This window comes from Trichogramma pretiosum, unplaced genomic scaffold (genome assembly GCF_000599845.2).
Source record: "Trichogramma pretiosum strain Unisexual culture from Peru unplaced genomic scaffold, Tpre_2.0 scaffold1, whole genome shotgun sequence".
In the NCBI taxonomy this organism is placed as follows: Eukaryota; Metazoa; Arthropoda; class Insecta; order Hymenoptera; family Trichogrammatidae; genus Trichogramma; species Trichogramma pretiosum.
In genome coordinates this window covers 2,058,112-2,078,829 of record NW_019641703.1, presented here as the reverse complement: position 1 = coordinate 2,078,829, position 20,718 = coordinate 2,058,112, and the positions used below count along the sequence as shown (strand labels likewise).

The following is a 20,718-nucleotide window of genomic DNA, read 5'->3' as shown; positions in this document are numbered from 1 at the left end:
TTCTTAAATCATAAAAAAATAAAATTAGAGATGCAACTTACCGAGTCCTCGGCGTTGACGTCGGCTCCATGGTCGATGAGGTGTCGGACGAACTGCAGCTTGCCCTTGGTCGCCGCGAATATGAGAGCGGTAACGCCATTCTGAAAGCACAGACACGATTGCTCCCGGTTTTTGTTTCACAAAGCTCATACCCCGCGCAGACGATGAAAAATCGTGATCGCGACTGCGATTTTTTTTTCATTCTCAACCACGTAACAACTTGGTACGAATCGTAAATTCATAATTAATTAGAGAGTCGTGGGCTGTACCTTGACCGCGCGCAAGCTCGAAAGATATCGCGGATTCAAGCCCAAGAATCGTACAATTAAAATTGCCTCGATTACGCACAATATAGTATCGATTGCGCAAAAAGCAAATCGATGTACGCGCAGTATCTAAAAAATTGCGCACGTTCCTTGCCTTTACATACATACATACATACTCATTAAGCTGCAGACGCGCGAGCCTTGAGATGTCCCGTTATTACATTAACGCGCGCTTGTATCTCTCGATTTCATCTTTATGGCCCCCCCTATTGTGTGTGACGCGCGTGCTTTATCCTAACGCACTCGCTCATCGCGACGAGTGCCTCGACACTCACCCGCGCACACACGCATACACAAATATGTACATATAAGTGCGAACGCGCAATTGTATATTGATATGTTGATATTGATATATATACGACCGCGCGCGAGATATAGATCGATCATACAGCGTCACGTTTCCTCGTCGTGATACGAATCGCCTCGTCACGTTCTTCGCGTTCGCAATGTAATTTCGGCAGTGTATAATACGACATATATAGTATGTAGGTGCACGCGAGTGTCCGAAATTCTCGCGGGATGCGCGTCGATTACGCAACGCTCCGAACTCGTATACGAGCTTGTATAGATACTCGAATCGAAGATCGAGAGCTTTCAACGGGCGAGCAAGTTCGGGCGCGATAAGTCGAGAGGAGCTTTTTTCTCTCGACTCTCGATGATTAGCCGTGCGCGATCGAATGCAGCAATCGCCGTAGCAATCGAAGATATAAAATGATTCGTAGCAGCGAGCGCTATAGGCTGAACCAGTAAAAATCTCTCAACGACTCGGACCGATTTCATCCAATATTGCGCGTGCGATTTTATCGATAATTAACATGGCCAAAAACACGCCCCGCTAAAATAAAACGAAATGGAAAAAAAAATCATACGCCCGAGACTCGTCCGCGTGTACTCACCTCGTCGCGATCGTCGACCTGAGTCCTTTTGTTCTCGAGGAAGTGCTGTAATCCGCTGAGATTGTCTTCGCCGATGAAAGTGACCAGGTTACGGTAGCAAAGCGATACCATCGAGTCTGTCCGATGCAGGGTCTGTTCAAACAATTGCAAAAAATTCTTGAATTAGTTTCCATTCTTTTGCTCACAATTTTTTCAGTGAAAAATTACGTGCGTTTATTTTTTCTCGTAAATACAATTAATTCTGTCTCTTCAAATTCACGCATGTGTTTTAATATATAATAAAAAACAGAGCTGGGTGTGACTCGATCGAAATTCAATCAAGGCGGTGAGAGGAAAACATTCTCGACGCAACAATTGGCCGTCGAGTGAGCCACTTTTTGTTGGTCTTAAGCTAAGATTTCAATTATTTTTTTGTTATAAATACTTGAAAAAACCTCTCCTGCGTTAAGATCATTTTGTTAGTACTGAGGACTGAAAATTTTTCAAAATCATTATCGTGTGCGCGAAGAGTTTTAATGCTATCAAAATGATCCAAAGGTTGGAAGCAAAGTTATAGCGGGGCAAATTTGAAGCGGGGTTTAATGAAAGCTCATTATTAGTTCCTCTTACATCGAAAAAAACTCGAATGTGCTTTAGGGTGTAACACTTGTTTTTGGCCTACGATTAATTTTTTACATTATTCAAAGCTGAAGTATCGCAAAATAATGATGAAAAAAATCAACAAACTGTAAAACGCCAATTAAAGTATAAGTTAAGTGACGGAGCAAAAGCACGTGATCATCGATAGAAAATTGGCCTCGCGGTTGAAGTGCGGAGCAAGTATTGTGCGTCTTTGTAATCTAGTCTCCTCACGTGCTTACACACACACACACACGCGCACACAAACTTTTTCTCTCTCTCATACATGTCCATTGATCTTTGCGAATTATTTTTTTTTTTTTGAAATAGAAAAGAATTTCTTTGGCGATTTTTGATCGAAATCGTCATAGATTATCAAGATATAGTCATCTTATAGTTGAATCGATGATAAGAAAATCACACACCTGTCATAATGCTCTCTCTCGCTGATTTTACCAGCGAGATCCGCCAAAAAACTTCCGACTACGAATTAATGCAAAATTTCGCGATAAAAGGCGCGATTAAAAATGTTTTTAAATCTCTTTTGTGTCTGCACTTTTGTTTTTTCGTACGGCACAATAGGAAAAAAACAATAATTGTTCAAAAACAAAAATTGCGCCAATTCACTTTCAAGTGGACTTGTCGCAGAAATTACGCGACTCGCGAATAGTTCGCGCGCTCGATAATCAATTTACGCACGGGCAGCTGATAACAACAAGCCTCAAACTGCAAAAAAATAGTGAAAAAAAAGAAGAAGGCCAGAAAACTTTCGTCCAGAAAAAAAGGTACACAAATAATTATAGAATAATTAAATGAGATAATAAAGTAATACAGTTAACGAGACGTTGAGACTGTGATTCGAAGCGACGGTATTGAGCCAGGAGATGATGGCGAGTTGCATTGTTGATTCGATTATTGTTGACGATTTTGCGGTAGAGTAGTTGTTGTTGTCGTCGACGATGTCGATGTTGTTTTACGTGATAATTCGTTTTAAAGTAAAATAAATAAAAATAAAAAGTATAAAGTTATTATTACGGGCGGCACCACCGAGAACGACCAAGCCAGCTTCGGCTTCACAGGTGTAACGGGCAAGAGCCGACTGACTTTGGGTCGCACTGCCGTGCGAAGCACCACTTGCATCTCATGCATCACTTCTGCAGTAAGAGTATCTCTCCCTTGGCAGTAGAGTAGTAGCTGTATATACGCGGCGTCGCAGCAGCAGCAGCACACACGCGTATCTCCGTCTCACTCTTGCTTGCTTTTGCTCGCTCCTTCTTTCTCTCTACATGTACGTATTTCTGCAGCAGCGGCGCGGAAAACCGGAATTATACGCGCGGACGTCGACGTCGTCGTTGTAATATACGGTGCGGCGCACTCGCGAGAGAGACGCAGCAGAGAGTAGAGCACAGAGAAGAACTCGCAGAAAGGCGCGCGCGCTTTTGCAGCAGCTGATATATGTATATTACGATAATATGCGTATATTGAATAGCACGGAGAAGACGCGGATACCGCGTCCCGTGGTACGCAGCAGTCTTGCGATCGAGAGCGCGCGAAAACGTCGTTCGCGCACGGTATCTTTCACACGACGATATGTACGCGAGTCTTTGTCGAAACTTGGACTGACGATAATTCGAGCGACCCGCGGCTACTTGTACTTATAGCCTCCCCGCAGCCGAGCCCGGGCCCTGATAAGCAGCCAAAACGATTAACACGCATAAACACCCACACAGACGGACACGCGCGCGCGTGTGGACATCGGACTTGCGGACACCTATACAGACGACGACGATGATATACATTTTTATTGACAGCACAGCAATCATCGCGTAACAGCTTATAATCAAAATATACATGAAAAAAGATTCGGACTTGCGATCAAAATTCGAAAAAGTCACGTGTAGCGATAGATTTATGGGGCACGAATTCTTCGAAGTCTGTGCACCAAAAAAATCGACCGTGACACACTGCATACCTTTGTTGTCAAAAGCTCCCATCGATAAACAGCTTTCGAGCATAAATAGAAGGCTTGTAAAAAAAATTTTCCGAAAATCAAGCTATGGTGGTTTTCTTTCATAGAGTATAGTGATCTCTTTGTCATAGTGACATAACGCTTTTCGTAATAGAGCGAGATAAAGATTACTATACATTCCTGAAGGCAAAACAATCACATAGTTGGACAATTGGAGCACTTTTTCCGTAGCGAACGCAGCAGCGATTTTGAATATTAGGCCTACGTGTAATTATTGCAAGCGATCGTTTCGCTTAATTAAGTGATTTAACATATTTTTATTATCACACGGTCATCGCAGTCGTAAAAAAAATTTAACCATTGAAACGTTTTAAGCATTCAAGATCAAGTATTATAATGGCAAATTTATTCGAGATGTCTATCCATCAATAAATAAAAGGCAATAATTTAGATCACGTTTTTTTATTATGATGAAACTCTTCTGCCTCTGCCTCCTCTTCTTCTTCTTCTTTTTATTGAAACACATTCTACGCGTTATACGTATTGTTTGCGAATGTAGCTATGAAACCGCGCAATAATACAGACGCCGCGGCGATACGTATGCAAGCGCGCCGTGCATATGTATAAATGACGCACGCACGCGAAAACTTAAAGCGATATTAGACGAGATAGCGAAGATAATTATATGCAGCTATACGCGATGCGCCACAACACGTGCGTTGTACTCGTGTTAAAAGTTTGCGCACATTATATACTTGACAAATCTTGCGATATTTTTCAAAATTTTTCGACACCTGATTCATCGTTTATTGCATTAATATATCATTAGTGAAAAAAACACAAAAACCCGGCAAAATAATTCATAAAAAAAATTATACGATGCGCCGTGCTGTTTTGCACCGTCGCCGCCGACGCCGCCGCACCGCTGCTGCTAAAACATCAACGAGGAGTTCAACGACCAGAATAGCGGCGTGTGATGACCTCGAACTTGGTACTGATCTGAAAGCGCGGCGATATATAGCATTATACATATAAGTCAGCGCGTATATGGGTGGTGCGTGCAGGCAGCTGTGTTGTATGGCACAAAGCAGCAGCAGCAGCAGCAGCAGCAACGTAGCAGCAGAGAGAGGTTGTGAACCGAGAGCGATGCTACGCGTAAGAAAAAAAAAGAGGAGAAAAAAAATCAACAAAGCGAAAACGGGGAATAGCAGAGGCGGCGATGTGAACGACGCACAGCACACACACACACACATAGTGTGTCGTAAACATACAGTGTATTATAGATCTCGGTAATTGCATCGAGGAGCTGGTGGCGATGATGGTGGAGTTGGTGGTATATTGCCATGCTACTGCCGTGGTTAACGAGCAAGAGTGCAGCTTCACTTTCTCGCTTTAACGTGCGTCACGGGATGGATTTTGTTTTTATTTCGCAACGTCAACGTTAAACATCAGCGGTAGCAGCATACTCGAGTTAATGCAACAAGATCGTCAACGTTATACATTACATATTACGAAGCAGAATTCAGGACTGCAAAGCTCGAGAGATTATTTTTCAAACAATGTATCTTGTTCTCTACTCGTGGGGGAGAGCAAGAGTTCGTCGAACGTCACGATCGTTCGAGTCTCTTGATTGAGCGTCAAGCAGCGGGACATGCGTGTGTGTGTGCATTAACAAAACTCAAGATCATTTTTAGCGGGCCAAAATCAGGGTTATTATAACTGTGATTATAACTGTGCGCGCGAAAAACGCATCGAAGCACACGTAGCTTATGGAGCTTGATCGCAGCTTCACAACACACTGCTGATATACTTCGGTGACAAAAAAACTCGGGGTAATCATAAAAATATTACAACAAGCGTAACACATCACAATTATAGGATCGTCGAGGTGTAGACTCAACAAACCGCGTGGGAGTGTCGCCTGATGCCGAAACTGAACTTGCGACCCTGGCCGGGACCGCCGTCCGTCACCGAGAACGTCGGCACGTGCAAGTGGGGCAACAAGTGATGATGATGATGGTGATGATGATGATAGTGGTGATGGTGCTTGGGCCGCTGCTGGGCCAGCTGCAGCTGATCGTCGTCGGCGCTCTCGATCTCGCCGCCCGAGTCCCTCGAGTCCTGATAGAGGCCGCGCAGAAAGGGCAGTCGCGCGGACCATCTACGGCCGCGGGCGTCGCGCACCGCCTCCTCCAGGTGGATGGGCTCGTTCAAAGCCGAGTAGGTCGAGCTACGGCGCAGCGTGGAGATGAGCAGGGGCGACGAGGCTGGATCGACGCCCGAGGCCGAGAACAGATCGCCGGGCGCGCCGGGAAAGATGCCCGCGAGGCTCGGGCCGATGCTCGAGCATATGGCCACGTCGGTGATGCTGGGCCGGCGCGACTGTTCCGCGGGCACTCCCAGCAGCGACTTTTGCCGGTGCTCGCTGAAACGCGACAGGTGCTCGCTCGAGATCTCGGGCATGGTCTGACGACGGCCCGCCGGGGGACTGCTGATCGTCGGTGCGGCGGGCAGTTTGGGCCTGCCGACGATCATGTCCGCCACCAGGGCCACGGTGCGACATTCCTCGTTGGTGATCGATACGACGGCGGCGGTGGTAGCGGAGACGACTACGGGGCTCGTAGCCGCGACCGCCTCCTGTGCGACGAGGCTGGCGGCCTGCAGCAGCAGTTCTGGATCTGCTTCTGCTGCTGCTGCCTTGACCTCAGGCGGCTCTTGGACGATGTCTTGGCTCGTTGGGGGAGAGGGTTTGTTGGCTGTGACATCTTCGAGATCGGCTTGGACCTCCTCCTCGTCCTCCTCGGTGATGCCGAATTTTATTTGAAATCGACGACTCGCGAACGCCGACTTCCGCATGGCATCTTTTTATTCCACCGCGACGGAGCTTTTACAAGAGAGTCAACACATGAATAATAATGGCATATGAAACTTCGGAGTCGTTAACTGCGGCGATGATCGTTTATAAATGCGAAAAAGAGCTCCATTTATATAGATCATCAAGCGTCGTTTCTCTGCCCGACGTCTCTCATAAAAAGGTTTAATCGTGTGTGAAAAATCTGCGATATTTCTAAAATCGGGTATTTGCTATTTTAATGAACCTTCTTTAGCGCTTTATTTGCTCGAGCTAAATTCGAAAGAAAAGAATTCAATCGATCGAACCCCGAGTTCTCTTATCTCAAAAAATATCTCGCTCGGAGTTACACACAAGTTTTCTCAAGAAAATTCTCTCTTATTATATCTCCTGGCTAAAAAAAAGTGCCCTAGAAATAAATTTTGCGTATGACGTGATTCGACGATATCGAGAGTGCAGCAGCAGCAGACTTGGAGCCTGTGCGACGAGAGTGAAATGTCGCCGAGAGAGAAATTCACTGTGCATCGAGGCGTTCCCCCGACCTTGCGAAAACAATTGTGTTAAGTTGTGTGTGTGCGCGCGCGCGCGTGTGTTTGTGCTTTGAACCAACAGCTGTACAAACTTCGACTCGATCAAGCTCGGTACCAAAATCAACTTTATTTTCAATAATGTCACATAACGATCGATCGAACCATCAACTGAACCGAATAATTTGAAAGACAAAAAATTGTCACGGGTCTAACATCGCGTTAACCTCGTTTCAAAAAAAAAAAAATATTCATGGCGCAGAAATATCGTCGTGCATAATAATATTCAAAGCTTCTTTCAAAAAAAAGCAAAAAGAAAAGCATCGCTATAATACTTCTGCATACTTTAATAAAGTTCGCATCGAACGCGTCGGCCGTACGTATCAACGATCCGTATAAATGGAGGAGAGCCCGCGTGCAGCAGTATAAAAGCGAGATTCTCAATTAAAGCTCAACGGTCAAGTGATGCGCGCGACTCTCTGAATTGACTTCGAAATTGGCTGTAATTAATCGGCGCTGATATAATTTATTACACCAAAAGTCGGCGCGTGTAGGCGACGACGACGACGAAAAAAACAGCCTCGAATGTACATACGTGCACTCGCGCAAAGGATAAATCGGTTGTTGTTGTTGCCTTTTTCGTCTCCCCTTCGATCAACTGATTGAGAGATGAGAAATATAAATGTTGTGCTTGGATATACGAACCTTCGTGAGCTGGGTGAGCTTCAGCATCTTCTCGATATTGCGTGCAGTGGTCATTTTGAAAACTGATTCGATATCGATCTAAATCGTATATAAAACTGCGATATATGCGACTGCGTATCGAGCACGATCAAATTGAGTATTTGCGAGCGACTGATCTGAACAATCTTTTTTTTCTCAAGATTGTCGCATCCTCCACACAAGGAGGTTTAAAATTTTCTCTAAAACGCGGCGAACGATTGAACTTGAAATTCATATGAGAGAGAAAAGCCGTCGACAGATGCGCTCCGAGTAGTCACTTCGTACGCACTACTTTTATCGCGCGCGGCAGCGACGATGATCGCGACGAGCGTATGCGAAAGCACAACTACTACTACCGATACATAATATACGGCTGCGAGGAGTCGTCGTCGCGACTCTCGCGACGCGACGTCACAGTGACGACGAATACGTCGTCGTCTCTGTACATAAATGCGCTTAATGTATGTATGTATATCGTTTTCTGGGCGTCGCAGCACACAGCAATTTTTAAGTGATATTTGTAAAGCCGCACGCGCGAATTATTATGCACACACGATCGAAACTTTATAGGCGGCGAACGATGCAGGCCTCGTCTCTCTGTTTCAGTGTGCTTTTGTACGGCGTGAAAATCGGGAGTGCACGCTCGCGAGAGAGAGGAATCGAAAAATCGGAAGATGCGTTCGCGACGCGCGCGCGCCTGCGATTATTTCCCCGATTGCGGTAGCTTAATGATATAAGTACGAGTGCATCCCTCCTTTCTATAGATGCATCATGCGCTATATATTACACTACTTATGCTACGTCGTGTGTGCTTAACAATCGTAAAATTTTCAAAGTTTAATTTAGGATTTTTATTGTGCGCCTTTAAACTTCTGGGGTTTAACGCGGAGAGAGAGAGAATTGCCGCGCGCCGAGTAAATGTTTTGACTTAAAATTTTTATTAATTTGGCCGAGGCTCGCGCGGGCTTATCTCGACGTCACTGATTTACGACCCTTGATTTTTTTTCACACTTTATTATTTATTGTCGATTAAGATTAGCATTCCTTGCTGCTGCTGGTGCTTCAGTAATCGTCATATATACATTGAAAAGTTATTTACCTTATCGAGATCTCGATCTCGCTTTGTGATTTGAATAAATATTTTTCTATAAAAATTAATTTTTTATTACGCAACAGCTTTCTAACGTTGCTCACTCCATTGTAGGCCCACAAATCGAGACGGCGTGGTTTAACTTTCATGCGAGTTATCGATGCACCGCTAAATGACTCTGCTAAGGTGAACTTTTAAAGATCGCGAAATTTCAAACTAAACATCTCTTTAAGCAGAGTGACGCAGAGAATGTCTGCCGTGCAGTCTGCGAGCACCAATTAACTGCTAATATAAATCAATAAGCGATCGCGTGGCGTTGCAGTCTCGGACGGGCGCGAAGGTAAAAATAAGTTTCGTTGGTGCAGCGCGCGATATTTTATGCCATAATTTTGGATTTCAAAATTGATTGAAAAGCCGGAAGGTTGGTCGTAAAATGTTTTTTTTTTCGTTGTAATTGGCTTAACTAGCACTCAACTGACATTGTTAACGTATTTACCAGAGTTTTTTCCGCTTCTAAGCATGAACGTGCATCAAGCTATATATACGTTCACGCGATAAAAGTTTGGCCCAGTGTGAAATAAAACTTTCTTGCGTAATTCGCTACATTGCATTAAGACCTTCGTATGATTACGAATTGAAAAAAAATCCAGTTGAAAATCCAGTTAGAGCCTACATTATCAGATTATCTTTTAGTTGGAATTGCTTTTTATCTATTCGATAATGCTCAAGTATGGTATAATTCGTACTAATTTTATTGCTCGATGCAACTAATAATTTTTCGCGCACAATGAAAAATATGTGTCACGCCGAAAACTCGTTCAAATACATTTCAATGACGCTCAATGAGATACAACTTTGTACACTGCAGTATATGTACCAAGTATGCATCATGAGAAAACAATGAAAGAGTAAATTTGTGTACAAATATTCGCATGCCTTAATTCGCACAAATCGTAAATATACAAAGCTAAATATCGGCTAAGTCAGTGATAAGAAGGTCTTGCGCGCAGCGGCGGCGGAAGCAGCGACGCGCGCCTAACATCCCACAGTCGTAAAAGTAATTTTTAAAGCAATCATCGTAAATATCGATCGAGTATTATGAATGACAGTTCGAAGCGTAATCAATAGATGGAAGCTTTAGTTCGGTTTCCCGCGTTCGATTCGATCATTGTGTGTGTACAACTTTCTGTACTAAATATAAAATGATTGTAAAGGTGAATCACAAATTAATGCTCGATAATATAGATACTTGAAAATTCATTCTTGGCATTTTTTTTTCTTCAATACGATTTCAACCGTTGATATATATTTTTTCAAGTGTATAGGTGCATTCGAACAAGCTCATGAGCTAATGAGTTCCAAGAACGATTGATAAATTTTTTATTGCATATAAAATTGTTCGACAAAACCTGTCAACGATGACAATGTGTTCGGCAAGAAGTATGTTAAATAATTTGTAAGGTTAATTGAATTGTCTATTGTCTCTAAGTAAGGCAACATTAATTTTAATTCTTAAATTTTTTTAAACAAAAAATAAAAAATTGCATAAGTCAAAACATTGAACTAAATTGCATTACTTTACTTCGAATTTCCCCAGTAGCATTTAGGGTATAATTATTAAAAATCACTTAACCTCTCGAAAAAACTTAGATTTTTCAAATGTACCTACGAAATTTCGTTTCTTCCTTAATGTATGAAAGTTAATTTCAAAATTTTATATGCTTCATCAAATTATAAAATCACTTTATAATTTATTTAATGAGTTTGAAAGTATTTTATGAAAAGTAATAATTTAAATTGAAAGTGTCTGTACCTTTTTTTTGCGCTGCAACAAAGCTTTAATATTGACAATCACTGATCCATAGGATCTACTAGTACTAGCGCTAGACAAGGACGAGGACGATGCACTTAAGTTTATTGGAAGCAACAGTCTACTTCGTTCATTGTAGTTATTTTCCATTGTTATATCTGAGGAAATTCTCATAATCGAAGTTTAATGATGGGCAAATTTTGATAATTTAAAGTAGCTTTTGCTAATTTTACTTTGAAAGAAACAAATTTGATAGCTTGGTAAATTTAATCTGGAGTGAAAATTCTCATCTAACAATATAAGTTTATAATTTTAGTTTTGAATATTTAAAAACTGTTGTCACTATGCAATAATTGTAATGTAATAAAATTGTTTCATTCATCAATGTTGGTGATGCTAAATACCCAATATTTTGTAAAAGCAAAAGCGTAGAAAAATAATTACAATCTTTTTTTCTCTTGAACCAGTCCATTTTCAATATTTTGCTCATTGTCAATTAGTCGTGCTGTAATTGTCTTTATCTATTTACACGACACTCGTACTCCGCGACACTCAAGCACTAACATAAAACAAAAAGAATTATTTTAACGCCACAAACTGTCAAGAACGAATAACCAGGCACACTTCTTGCGCACGGAAGATACACTCGTACAAGCAACTAACGCGCGAGTGACAATAATCGGTATTTCGAAGATTGTTAAATTTCTCGAGAATTGTCGTCAGCACCGATCTCAAGCGGCTACTATCGCGCTCGGCACCTGTCGGCCATTGTTCCACGAGGGAATAACGCAGTCGTGTGTCTCGGCTATATACATTTGGAGGAGCTGTCGTCGTCGATTCAACACTTCTCTCTCGCTGGTCAGTTTAATATCACGGCAGGTAAACATAGAGAAGAGAGCGAGAGAGATAAGGAGATTGGCGGTTTTGTCGTGCTTGACGCAAGACACTGACTAACTATTTCACACGATAACGGCCCGAGCGCAAATCGCACGAGATAAGAGGGAGAAAATTGCGAATAATATTTATAGAGATTTTTTAAATTTCTCCGACAGTGATGGATTGATTGCGTGTAATGAAATTTGTTAGTGACGTAAACGATGAGATGAAGAGTACGAAATAATCTCAAAACGGGTTGTGTTAAAACATCTTAAAATTTTTAAAAATTCATTCAACATATAGTATACTGAAAGCAATGTATATCCTACGATACATACACTGAGGAGGTGACACAAGGCATTATAATCCATTTGACTACGAATTTGCTCGTAATCTAGGTCTCCTTCCACGAATGTCTGAAAAGTTTAACCTGCGTTTCGAGTTTAACATTCGATTTTCAATTAAAAACTAAAATCAAGTTCAAGGGGGTGAGATCAAAAACAATCGTTAACTGGTATCAAAGATTAGTAAAACTGAACAATTGACAAGTTACCCAGAAGAACGACAAGTTTCTTGCGTCAAAAATCATGGACTGATAGTAAATCTTTCGAGCACAGGTGTGAAACAGATCAGAGAACTAGATCGGTGCACTAGAGAGAGAGATGGAGTGAGAGCCAATGCACACACATATATACACGCAATTAAGTATCTTCAACTTGAGAGGCTGTTAAACGACTCCCGAGATGGACCGTAGCGTGTGTGTGCAAAGCATCAAAAAATGAAGATAGTGCTGCTGCTGCTGCATGCTGTGCAGGCGAGGCGCGCAGCACATGTAATAATAAACCAGAAGAAGACACTCTGTCAAAGCTCGTACAAGTATATTAGAGAGGGTGATACGGGCGAGCTTACGCTACATCCCAGAAGGTGCATGCATGCACGTAGATAGAGGTGCATTGCGCGTGCAATAAATCTCGCAACGACGCGACGTCGACGGTGCGTGGCATGAAATAGAGGTAAGAACGAGACTCGTATATAGTTGTGTGCCGGGCACTATACCTACAGAGAGAGAGAGAGGCAACACAAAAATAGTCTCGACGCAGCGGTAGTGCAAAGCAGTTATCTAGACATATAGGTATAGTGTAGAGACCCCACGGCAGCTAAGCAGCAAAGCTCGCCAAAGCAGCTAATCTGCTGCCGCCTCGTCACACGCGCCTTAACTCGCGATGTAATAAATAAAAGCAGTGGGAAGAAGAAAAAGACTCGTGTAGACGAGCTTTCGTGCTTGCGAGACACGCTTAACCGATGTTGCGGCTGCTTGAAAGAAAGAGACAGAGACACACACACACACACATGTACAGCGTGTTTCGTTCGCCGCGATAAGACACAATTTTCGTTCGTCTGTGTGTTGCCTAAATTACGTAAGCAAGGACGTAACGTAATATATAATTCATTAATATTATCGTAAAATTAGTTAAGAGTTTTGACAGCTGAGCATTTTTTTGCTACTCTGATTGGGACGACATCTAGTCACGTTCGACGATCCGACGAAAATGATGTTAGTACAAGATGATTGAAAAATTGTTGTTTTTTTCCAAAAAAAAGACTGTATAATTCTGTGAACGTGTATATCAATGATGATAGGCTGAAGATGTGACCCAATATCGTGAAAGTATGCTAAAATGTGGAATTTTTGAAAAATGTTATCGGTGGAACAATAATGAGATTCAAGCGCATATTTTGCATCGATATTTCATCGAAATCACTCACTTTACTAAAGTATTTGACATTCATGAAGTATCGACAATTTTACCTCTCGTTCGTTACATTTTAAACAGCGAAGTAGGTAACGACGAAATTTTCAAATCGATAAAAAGGATATTTTCTTAAAAAGTCTCCTCGAACCAGAAGCTAATAACAAGCTAACTTATTCATTTGAGGAAAAAAACCTTGCACTTTTCGTAATGTACGTGTGCCGCGGTTATAAAGTACTCGGGTATCGTAAAGTCATATTTTTGTCAGGAAGTAAAAGAATCGTAAAAACGTATTCCCCGTGACAAACTGACTTTGCAGAAGAAATAATATAAAAGTTTTTTATCCTGCGTTCATATAGCGAGTCGCGCGAGCTCGATTTTTAGACTACTTTTATTATGCCACAGCGATAAAAGTTTTATTTTATCCTATTATTACGATGCACAAACATCGCTGGATGCAAAAAGCAATTGAAAAAGGAAAATCGAGCGTATATGAAGCGATTACGAACGCGGGATGATTATATATTTTTGTGTTTATAGCGAGAGAGCTTGACATGCTTGTTTTTAATAATCTTTTGTATGAAAAAAGTGTTGCGAACTAATTGCTAGGCGTTGTAAGTAATAAGATTTCATTCATCATTCGACGTGCACAGATGTTATCGTGTAGTAGCCTCCGCGCGGCAAACTGATCGTTTAAAGCTCATAATTAAAAGCGAGAAACTAATTTCATTTCTCATTTTACTGAATGACTAATTTTGCTTTTTTTCATTATTTCAAAGTTTGTTGGACATTTTCATATTTTGCTGGTTGTTCAATGAATAGTTCGAATTGTTTATGAAAAATCTATAAATTTTTCATAAACGATTTCCCAAAGGCTTCCAACCGAACGTGTAATTAAACATCCGCTAAATACTTCAACTCAACTAGCACATAATAAGTCAAGAACGCTTTTTAATATCGCCAATCGTCGGAGTTTGACCAATAGTTTTCCCGCAATCTCCGCATGGCAGACCTTCGCCGGCTTTTAGCCGTGAAAAGTGAAAAATTCTGCGCTTTATAAAGTTGAGCCTTGAATTTTTCTAGAGCAGCACGTGTGTGCATACAAATGCATTCACTCATACGATACGCGCGCGAGATAGATAGTACAGCGGCGTCGTGCAACGAGAAAGAATTCAGGAAACGCGATAAAAGAATAAAATCCAACGGAGGTTGAACGCATTTTTTTCTTCTTCATATTTGCACACACGCACAGATATAGACACAGACATACCTCGTGCATCCGATGCTCGTGCGACGACGATGAGCGACCGACGCTCGTGACATTTTGCAGTGCGCCGCTGAGCAAGGTGAATTGCCGATAATTCGTCAACAATCTACCGGGACTTCTTAGCCGATGTGACATTTGTGCTGTGTTGCCTGCGGAGCTTGCGCATATGGCCGGGCCTTAACTTATATATATCGTGGATGGATGTCCTCCTGTTTCTGCTTCTGCTTCTGCCGTCACCGAACTTATAGTGGTACGTCTCGCAGTCATGCGAGCTTGTGCCGCCGTACCGTGCAGTGCGTGGGTGTGCAGTGAATATGTATATAACGGCACGTTGCGTGCGAGTGCGCGCGCGAAAAGCTGAACAAACTCGCGAGCGGTTAAATTTTATTTATTTTTTTCTCGACGGTTCTTGGACAATGTCGACGTCTGTGAGTTGTAAGAACGACGACGACTGCACTTCACAAGGCAGCGGCAGACATTATTTGTCGTCCATCCACGGTCACTTTTGCCGACGACGACGACGATCGAACGACGAAGACACAGCGCGCACGCACAAATATTTACGCTCGGTCAACAGAATTCACATGACGCGCGCTGCGCTTGCATACGATCTGCAGCATGAGTACAAGACGTGCACTCGCGCTTTCACTTCTGCAGTGCACGCAAATATTATCGCGAATGAACCGAGGAGCGACGACGACGAGAGATCCCATAGGCAGCAAATCTTTATTCTGTGTATACGATGAACTCGAACGCACGGGCCACAACACAACACAATCAAGCTTGAAACTATAATATGAAAATATAAACGTCCTGGAGCGAGAACAAATGCTAAAAAATTCCTGGAACGACCGCTGCTGCTCTTCGTCAAATAATGCCCATTAATAGCAAAATTGACAGCTCGCTCACGAATCAGCCAAACTCCAAACTTGTATGTATCACGCACGAACTATTTTGTAGAACTACTCCATATACAAACACTCACAGACACAACACAATACAGCGGTCGATTCGCACACGCGGCACTGACACTCTCACTGATATTATAATGCGCTGACAAATGGACGAAATATTCGATTCATATGCGCGTGTGAACTTGTTGTGGGTCAATCGCGTAAAAATTACGCAAAAACGAGCGAAAAATCTCTCGTATAGCACCAAAAAAGAATAAATCTTCTACTATTACTACGAAATTGGAAGTAGTATGGGTGCAGCGCGCGAGTCAGCTGGTGGGCACAGATACACAACACGAACGACGATGATGAGGAGGCATAATAGCCACTGCTGCTGCTACTACACACTCATACCTATATGTAAGCGCACAAAAACACTGTAATTTGGTTGCGTCAACGTGTGTGCAGAGCGCGCGCACGAGCCGCGCCGATGACTGCCAGACAGCGTGTGTGCACCTACTATAATATAACACACGATGCGAGTGCACGCCAGAGTGCAGATAGTAGCTTCTATAGGATGAAGAATTACAATCGCGAAGCGTGCACACGAGCACGAGCATACAGCAGCAGACCAGTCGCGCGATCCGCAAGTTTAAAGCACTTCACTCACGCACACTCTCATAATATAAGATAGGGTAGTCTCGCTGTGTGTGATGCGCGATGATAATACAATTTTTGCACGCACATCACGTTGTAACGATTCGCGCACACGTTCGAGTCATGATCGAGCGCCAGTCAACGCACAAATTGACCAATCGACACTTTAGCCGGGGCAATTAATTCAAATATAAGCTACTTGAAGAGTCGCCCGTATACAGAGTATAGGTGCAATAAAAAAAAAATAACAACAGTGAAGAAGATAATACAATGCGCGGCACTTGAGAAGGAGACGAGCTGTGTGCGGTGGGCAGAGAGCAGCGGCTTATCGCTGCTTTATAAGCGCGCTATTGCTCGATGACTGACATCAACACAACGGCAGTGGCGCACGAGAGCGTGCCGAGCCACGAGCACAGAGCGGAGCGGAGCTCGCTGACGAATATATATATATACGTAAAAACTATGTATATATAGATGCTGCGGCAACGGCGAATAGTGGAAGAGTATGGTAATAACGAAACTGAGAAAGAACCTATACAGAGAGAGAGAGAGAGATTGGCTAGCTCTATAATATTTACAGCCACGGTGTATAATGCACTTTATTACGATGTCGAAAGAGAAATGACGCTCGAACACTCGCGCTATACGCGGGCAGCAGCAGCACGACAATAATGCGGATACGCATGTATTATACGTACGTGCGTCGACTGCGACGAGCACGTTGGTAATGATCCTGACCGCGACACGCGAACTTCGCCTCGCTCGCGAGAGTCCCACTTTCGCACTCCGTAGTAGTAGTACTACTACAACAGCGAGGTTTCGCACTGTGAGCGAGCGAGAGCGAGGCAGCAGCCGATCGTCCGGCGCCGACTGCTTTGTGTAGGGTACAGTAGTGTAGTACGGAACAGACGTGCACGCCGCCGCCGCCGCCGCTCAGCTGCTCCGAACCTCCCGACGATGACGCGAATTGACCGAGAAATGTGTATAACACAAAGACACTATGCTCTCGCTAAAACTGTATTACTGGCTATATCTATATATTCGCGAAAATATAACGGGGGAGCAGTGAAAGTGTGTGTGTGTGTGTGTGTATTATAGTGTGGCCGACGAGGTAGCCGAGCCACGCGTGTTCAACCCACTGCCTCGTAAAAGAGAGAGAGAGAGAGAAAAAGAAAGAAAGACACTACTCTGACCATGCCTGGCTGACTCGGCGCTGAATGACGATTATTATTCGCGCTCGCGTGCTTTCGTGCCAACGGACCTTATTACATTATGCCACGATGTATATAGATATATTCATCATCGCTGAATGCTGAGACTGCGGGAGGAGTATACTGTAACGCGCGCCGAAACTGTTTACGATGCGAACTTTTTATTTTTCATTTTTTTGTCCCCCCTCGCGGCCCACATAATCGCGAAATAATACAACGGTTAGAGCTCTGCGGCAGAGTAAAAACGCGTTGAGAGATTATAAATATAAAATACATGGAAGTGCGATATTTTTGCCTATAAACGCGCGGAGAGTGAGTATGTATAGCCGAAAGAAGATATTAAACAAGAAGTCACGAAGACCGTTGTAAATTGTTTCGAATAGTCGTTGAAATTACATCCGCATTAGCATAAAGACCTACGAGGATGACTCGAGTCGAGCACGCGAGCGCGTATCGCAAAAATATAGCTATGAAAAGTTCTTCAAAACTGTACCTTGTAAGGGACGATTAGATCCGCTCGCATTTTAACTTTTAGACGGGCGAAAAGCTTCCGCATGGCGAAAGCCAGAACTGTTTAATCGATATCGAGCCTATACGAAGCACACGAGCTGCGCGTCGCGATACTACTGCCCAGCTTGTGTATATAGGCCTTTTTGGATTATAATTGATATAAAATTTCCGGATAAAAAAGTGTCGAGGTAGGAAAATCATAGCCGCAGCGCAATTATCGATCCCGAGATAAATTCCGCGTACGAAAGCTCGCGGCGCGCGCGTGTATCGGAAACTTGACATAATTATTATATCGGCACCGATGATGATGTTTTTGGTATATCGATTCGCCGATGTTATAATAGTTTTTATCAACGTTTTTCCTATAAATATCCACCTTCGACGTCTGGTACAATATAAGGGGAGTGCGAAAACGTGAAATACGATATCTTCATACGAACGCTGCTAATGCCGTACGAGAGAATCAATGAACGTAGTAATATAGGAAGAGAAAAAAAAAGAGACGCGCTTTTTACGACAATGACACGCTGTTGTTTTTGTAAGGAAATGCTAGTATACGCGCGAGAAGGAGGGCTCTCTAAAAATAACAACATTTATAGCTTGGCCAAGAACGGCGCGTATAATACAATCACCGCGCGAGCGAGACTCCTGCGGCCGCGCTCGCGTACGATCGATTGTTATAGGACGCTGTGTGTGCGAGTGTGTGTATAGTGCAGCACTCAAAATAATGGCATGCATATATATAAAGCGAGCCACTGCTGGAGGCGACGGTGGCAGCAGCAGACCTCCTCCTGTACTACTAATGCATTATAATTTTCAACTTTTTTTTATTCGTTCTTCGATTTATCTGCGCCTAGGTAGGTAGATCGTTTGTCCATGCTCTAGCGCGGCGGTGACTTTGAAAGAGAGCGACTACTGACCTCCTTAGCGTCTCTGAATGCGCACAAAACTCTTTTTTATTGTGTACGCGCGATGGTGACGTGAATAGAGAGAGAAAAAATGAGAGAGAGCGAATGCAGATTTTTCCTAAGCCTCATGAATGAAAAATAAGCTGGGTATGCATAGGACGACATCTAATTGATGCTTTGGAGCCGAGAACAATCGCTATGGGCTGAAAGCATCTGTATATCTTTCTCTCTCTGACATTCGAGCTAGAATATACTGAGAATGTAAATAAGTACACATGAATCGATGTATAGAACAACTTCGAATCGTCGGTATACGCATTTTCATGCCCTATATCGAATAAAATGTGTGTCAGTATTGCGAGAATCGGCATGCGTTACTCCTATCGCGGTGTATCATCGTCGTTGTGGGCGACAAGGCGCATGCTCCAGTTCTTTTTTTCCCTGACAATCTGTCCGCGAGTCCGAAATCAGTTAAATTAAAAATGAAAGCGCAAGGATAAGGAAATACTTGAAAGCTCTTCAATAGATTAGATCTCTACGAGGGTTTTTTTCGTTTTCAGTTTAATTCAGTTTAATATAATAATAATAATGTACTTTACTCGCTAAAAATAATTTCTTTATTTCTTGAGATAAGGAACAGAGTCATACATATAGCGAAGATAATAAATTGCAACACAATGTAAAAAGTCGCACTCGCCGTCACGAATGAAATCCATATGCACTCTCGCGTGTATAGCGTGGGCAAAAAGTGAAAGAGGATGAAGCAACAAATTATTATTATTATTATCATTTTCGTATATGCACCGGCTAGAGCTCTAACGGCTGAAACTAAAACGACAGCTGAGTAAACATGTGCGTTGTTGATCTATTGGCCGCGTCCGTCGCTCGCTCTCGCGAGAGCGCGAGGGCTTGGCAATAATTGGCGGGCGGGCGTGCGCGCGAAAACTGATAAATTGCCCGCGAATCTCTCTCTTTTGCGCCTACATTAACTCGCGCGTGCAACGACGCGATGCATTTTTAGCCGCATATGCGAGCCACGCGTGCGACACTTTTATATTATACATTCTATAAAGTTTTCTGAGACTTCGCGCCCAGGCACGTATTCTGCATTCGTCGTATATATCGTATGCAGAGAGCGTATTATTTGGTTCAAGGTTGCCTGCAGGCGCGACGATATATATCTATAGAAGCCTTGCTTCACTCTCTAGATACGTAAATGCGCGCACAGATCGCTTTTAATCTCGTAATCCACTTTTCCCACAGACTCATTAGTTCTCCCTTTTTTTTTGCAATTATTTCACTCTGTCTAATCGAGCGAATTTACGAGTTCAAAGGGCGTGCAACGGAGAGGAAAGCACGTGCGCCGTGCAGCGCCACATTTCCACGCGCTCTCGAGCTTTTATACCGACCGACCGATTTTCTCTCGCTGCTCATTTTCACGCGTGTATTAGATTATCGCGCGCGCAGGCGCTCTAGCGTCGATCGTTGTGTGTTTCGCGCGACACTATACACGGCCACCGTCACCGTCGTGGCCGCCGCGCGGAGCCGAGGATTGAACTTGAAAAAAAACTTGAATGCAACGAGATTACGCCTTGCCTCTATGTACCGCGACCTTCTTCCGCCTAGTTCGATTTTCCGCGCGCGCGGCATTACAACTACTACTTGCGGAACAGCAGCACAAAGCGCGTGCATTCAGGCTGGCTCTGCGTGTATACGACGTTTATCTTCGGTTGTACGTGTACGCGTCGCGAATGCATAAGTAGTCGATCCATCGTATACATGAGTTGTAATTTTGA

At 43.2% G+C, this 20,718-nt stretch overlaps 2 protein-coding genes across 4 annotated transcripts in view; both read right to left on the bottom strand.

Annotated features, from left to right (window-relative positions):
• Nucleotides 1–20,718, bottom strand: part of LOC106656615 (kinase D-interacting substrate of 220 kDa B) — a 35,174-nt gene that overhangs the window by 12,632 nt on the left and 1,824 nt on the right. The window contains exons 1-3 of one of the 3 annotated variants that reach the window (XM_023462812.1): nt 11,294–11,775; nt 1,262–1,393; nt 42–140 (exon numbers count right to left, since the gene is read on the bottom strand). In XM_023462812.1, coding sequence (XP_023318580.1) covers nt 42–140; nt 1,262–1,372 — 210 coding nt within the window. In that variant the 5' untranslated portion in view covers nt 1,373–1,393; nt 11,294–11,775. Of the gene's footprint in view, nt 1–41; nt 141–1,261; nt 1,394–5,753; nt 5,783–11,293; nt 11,776–20,718 lie in introns of those variants that run through there. The other 2 variants (XM_023462813.1, XM_014377698.2) reach the window with 2 other exon arrangements.
• LOC111694462 lies at nt 5,745–6,723 on the bottom strand. The gene has a single exon (XM_023462832.1). It carries the CDS (start codon nt 6,702–6,704, stop codon nt 5,745–5,747), a length of 960 nt encoding a protein of 319 aa, XP_023318600.1. The 5' UTR covers nt 6,705–6,723.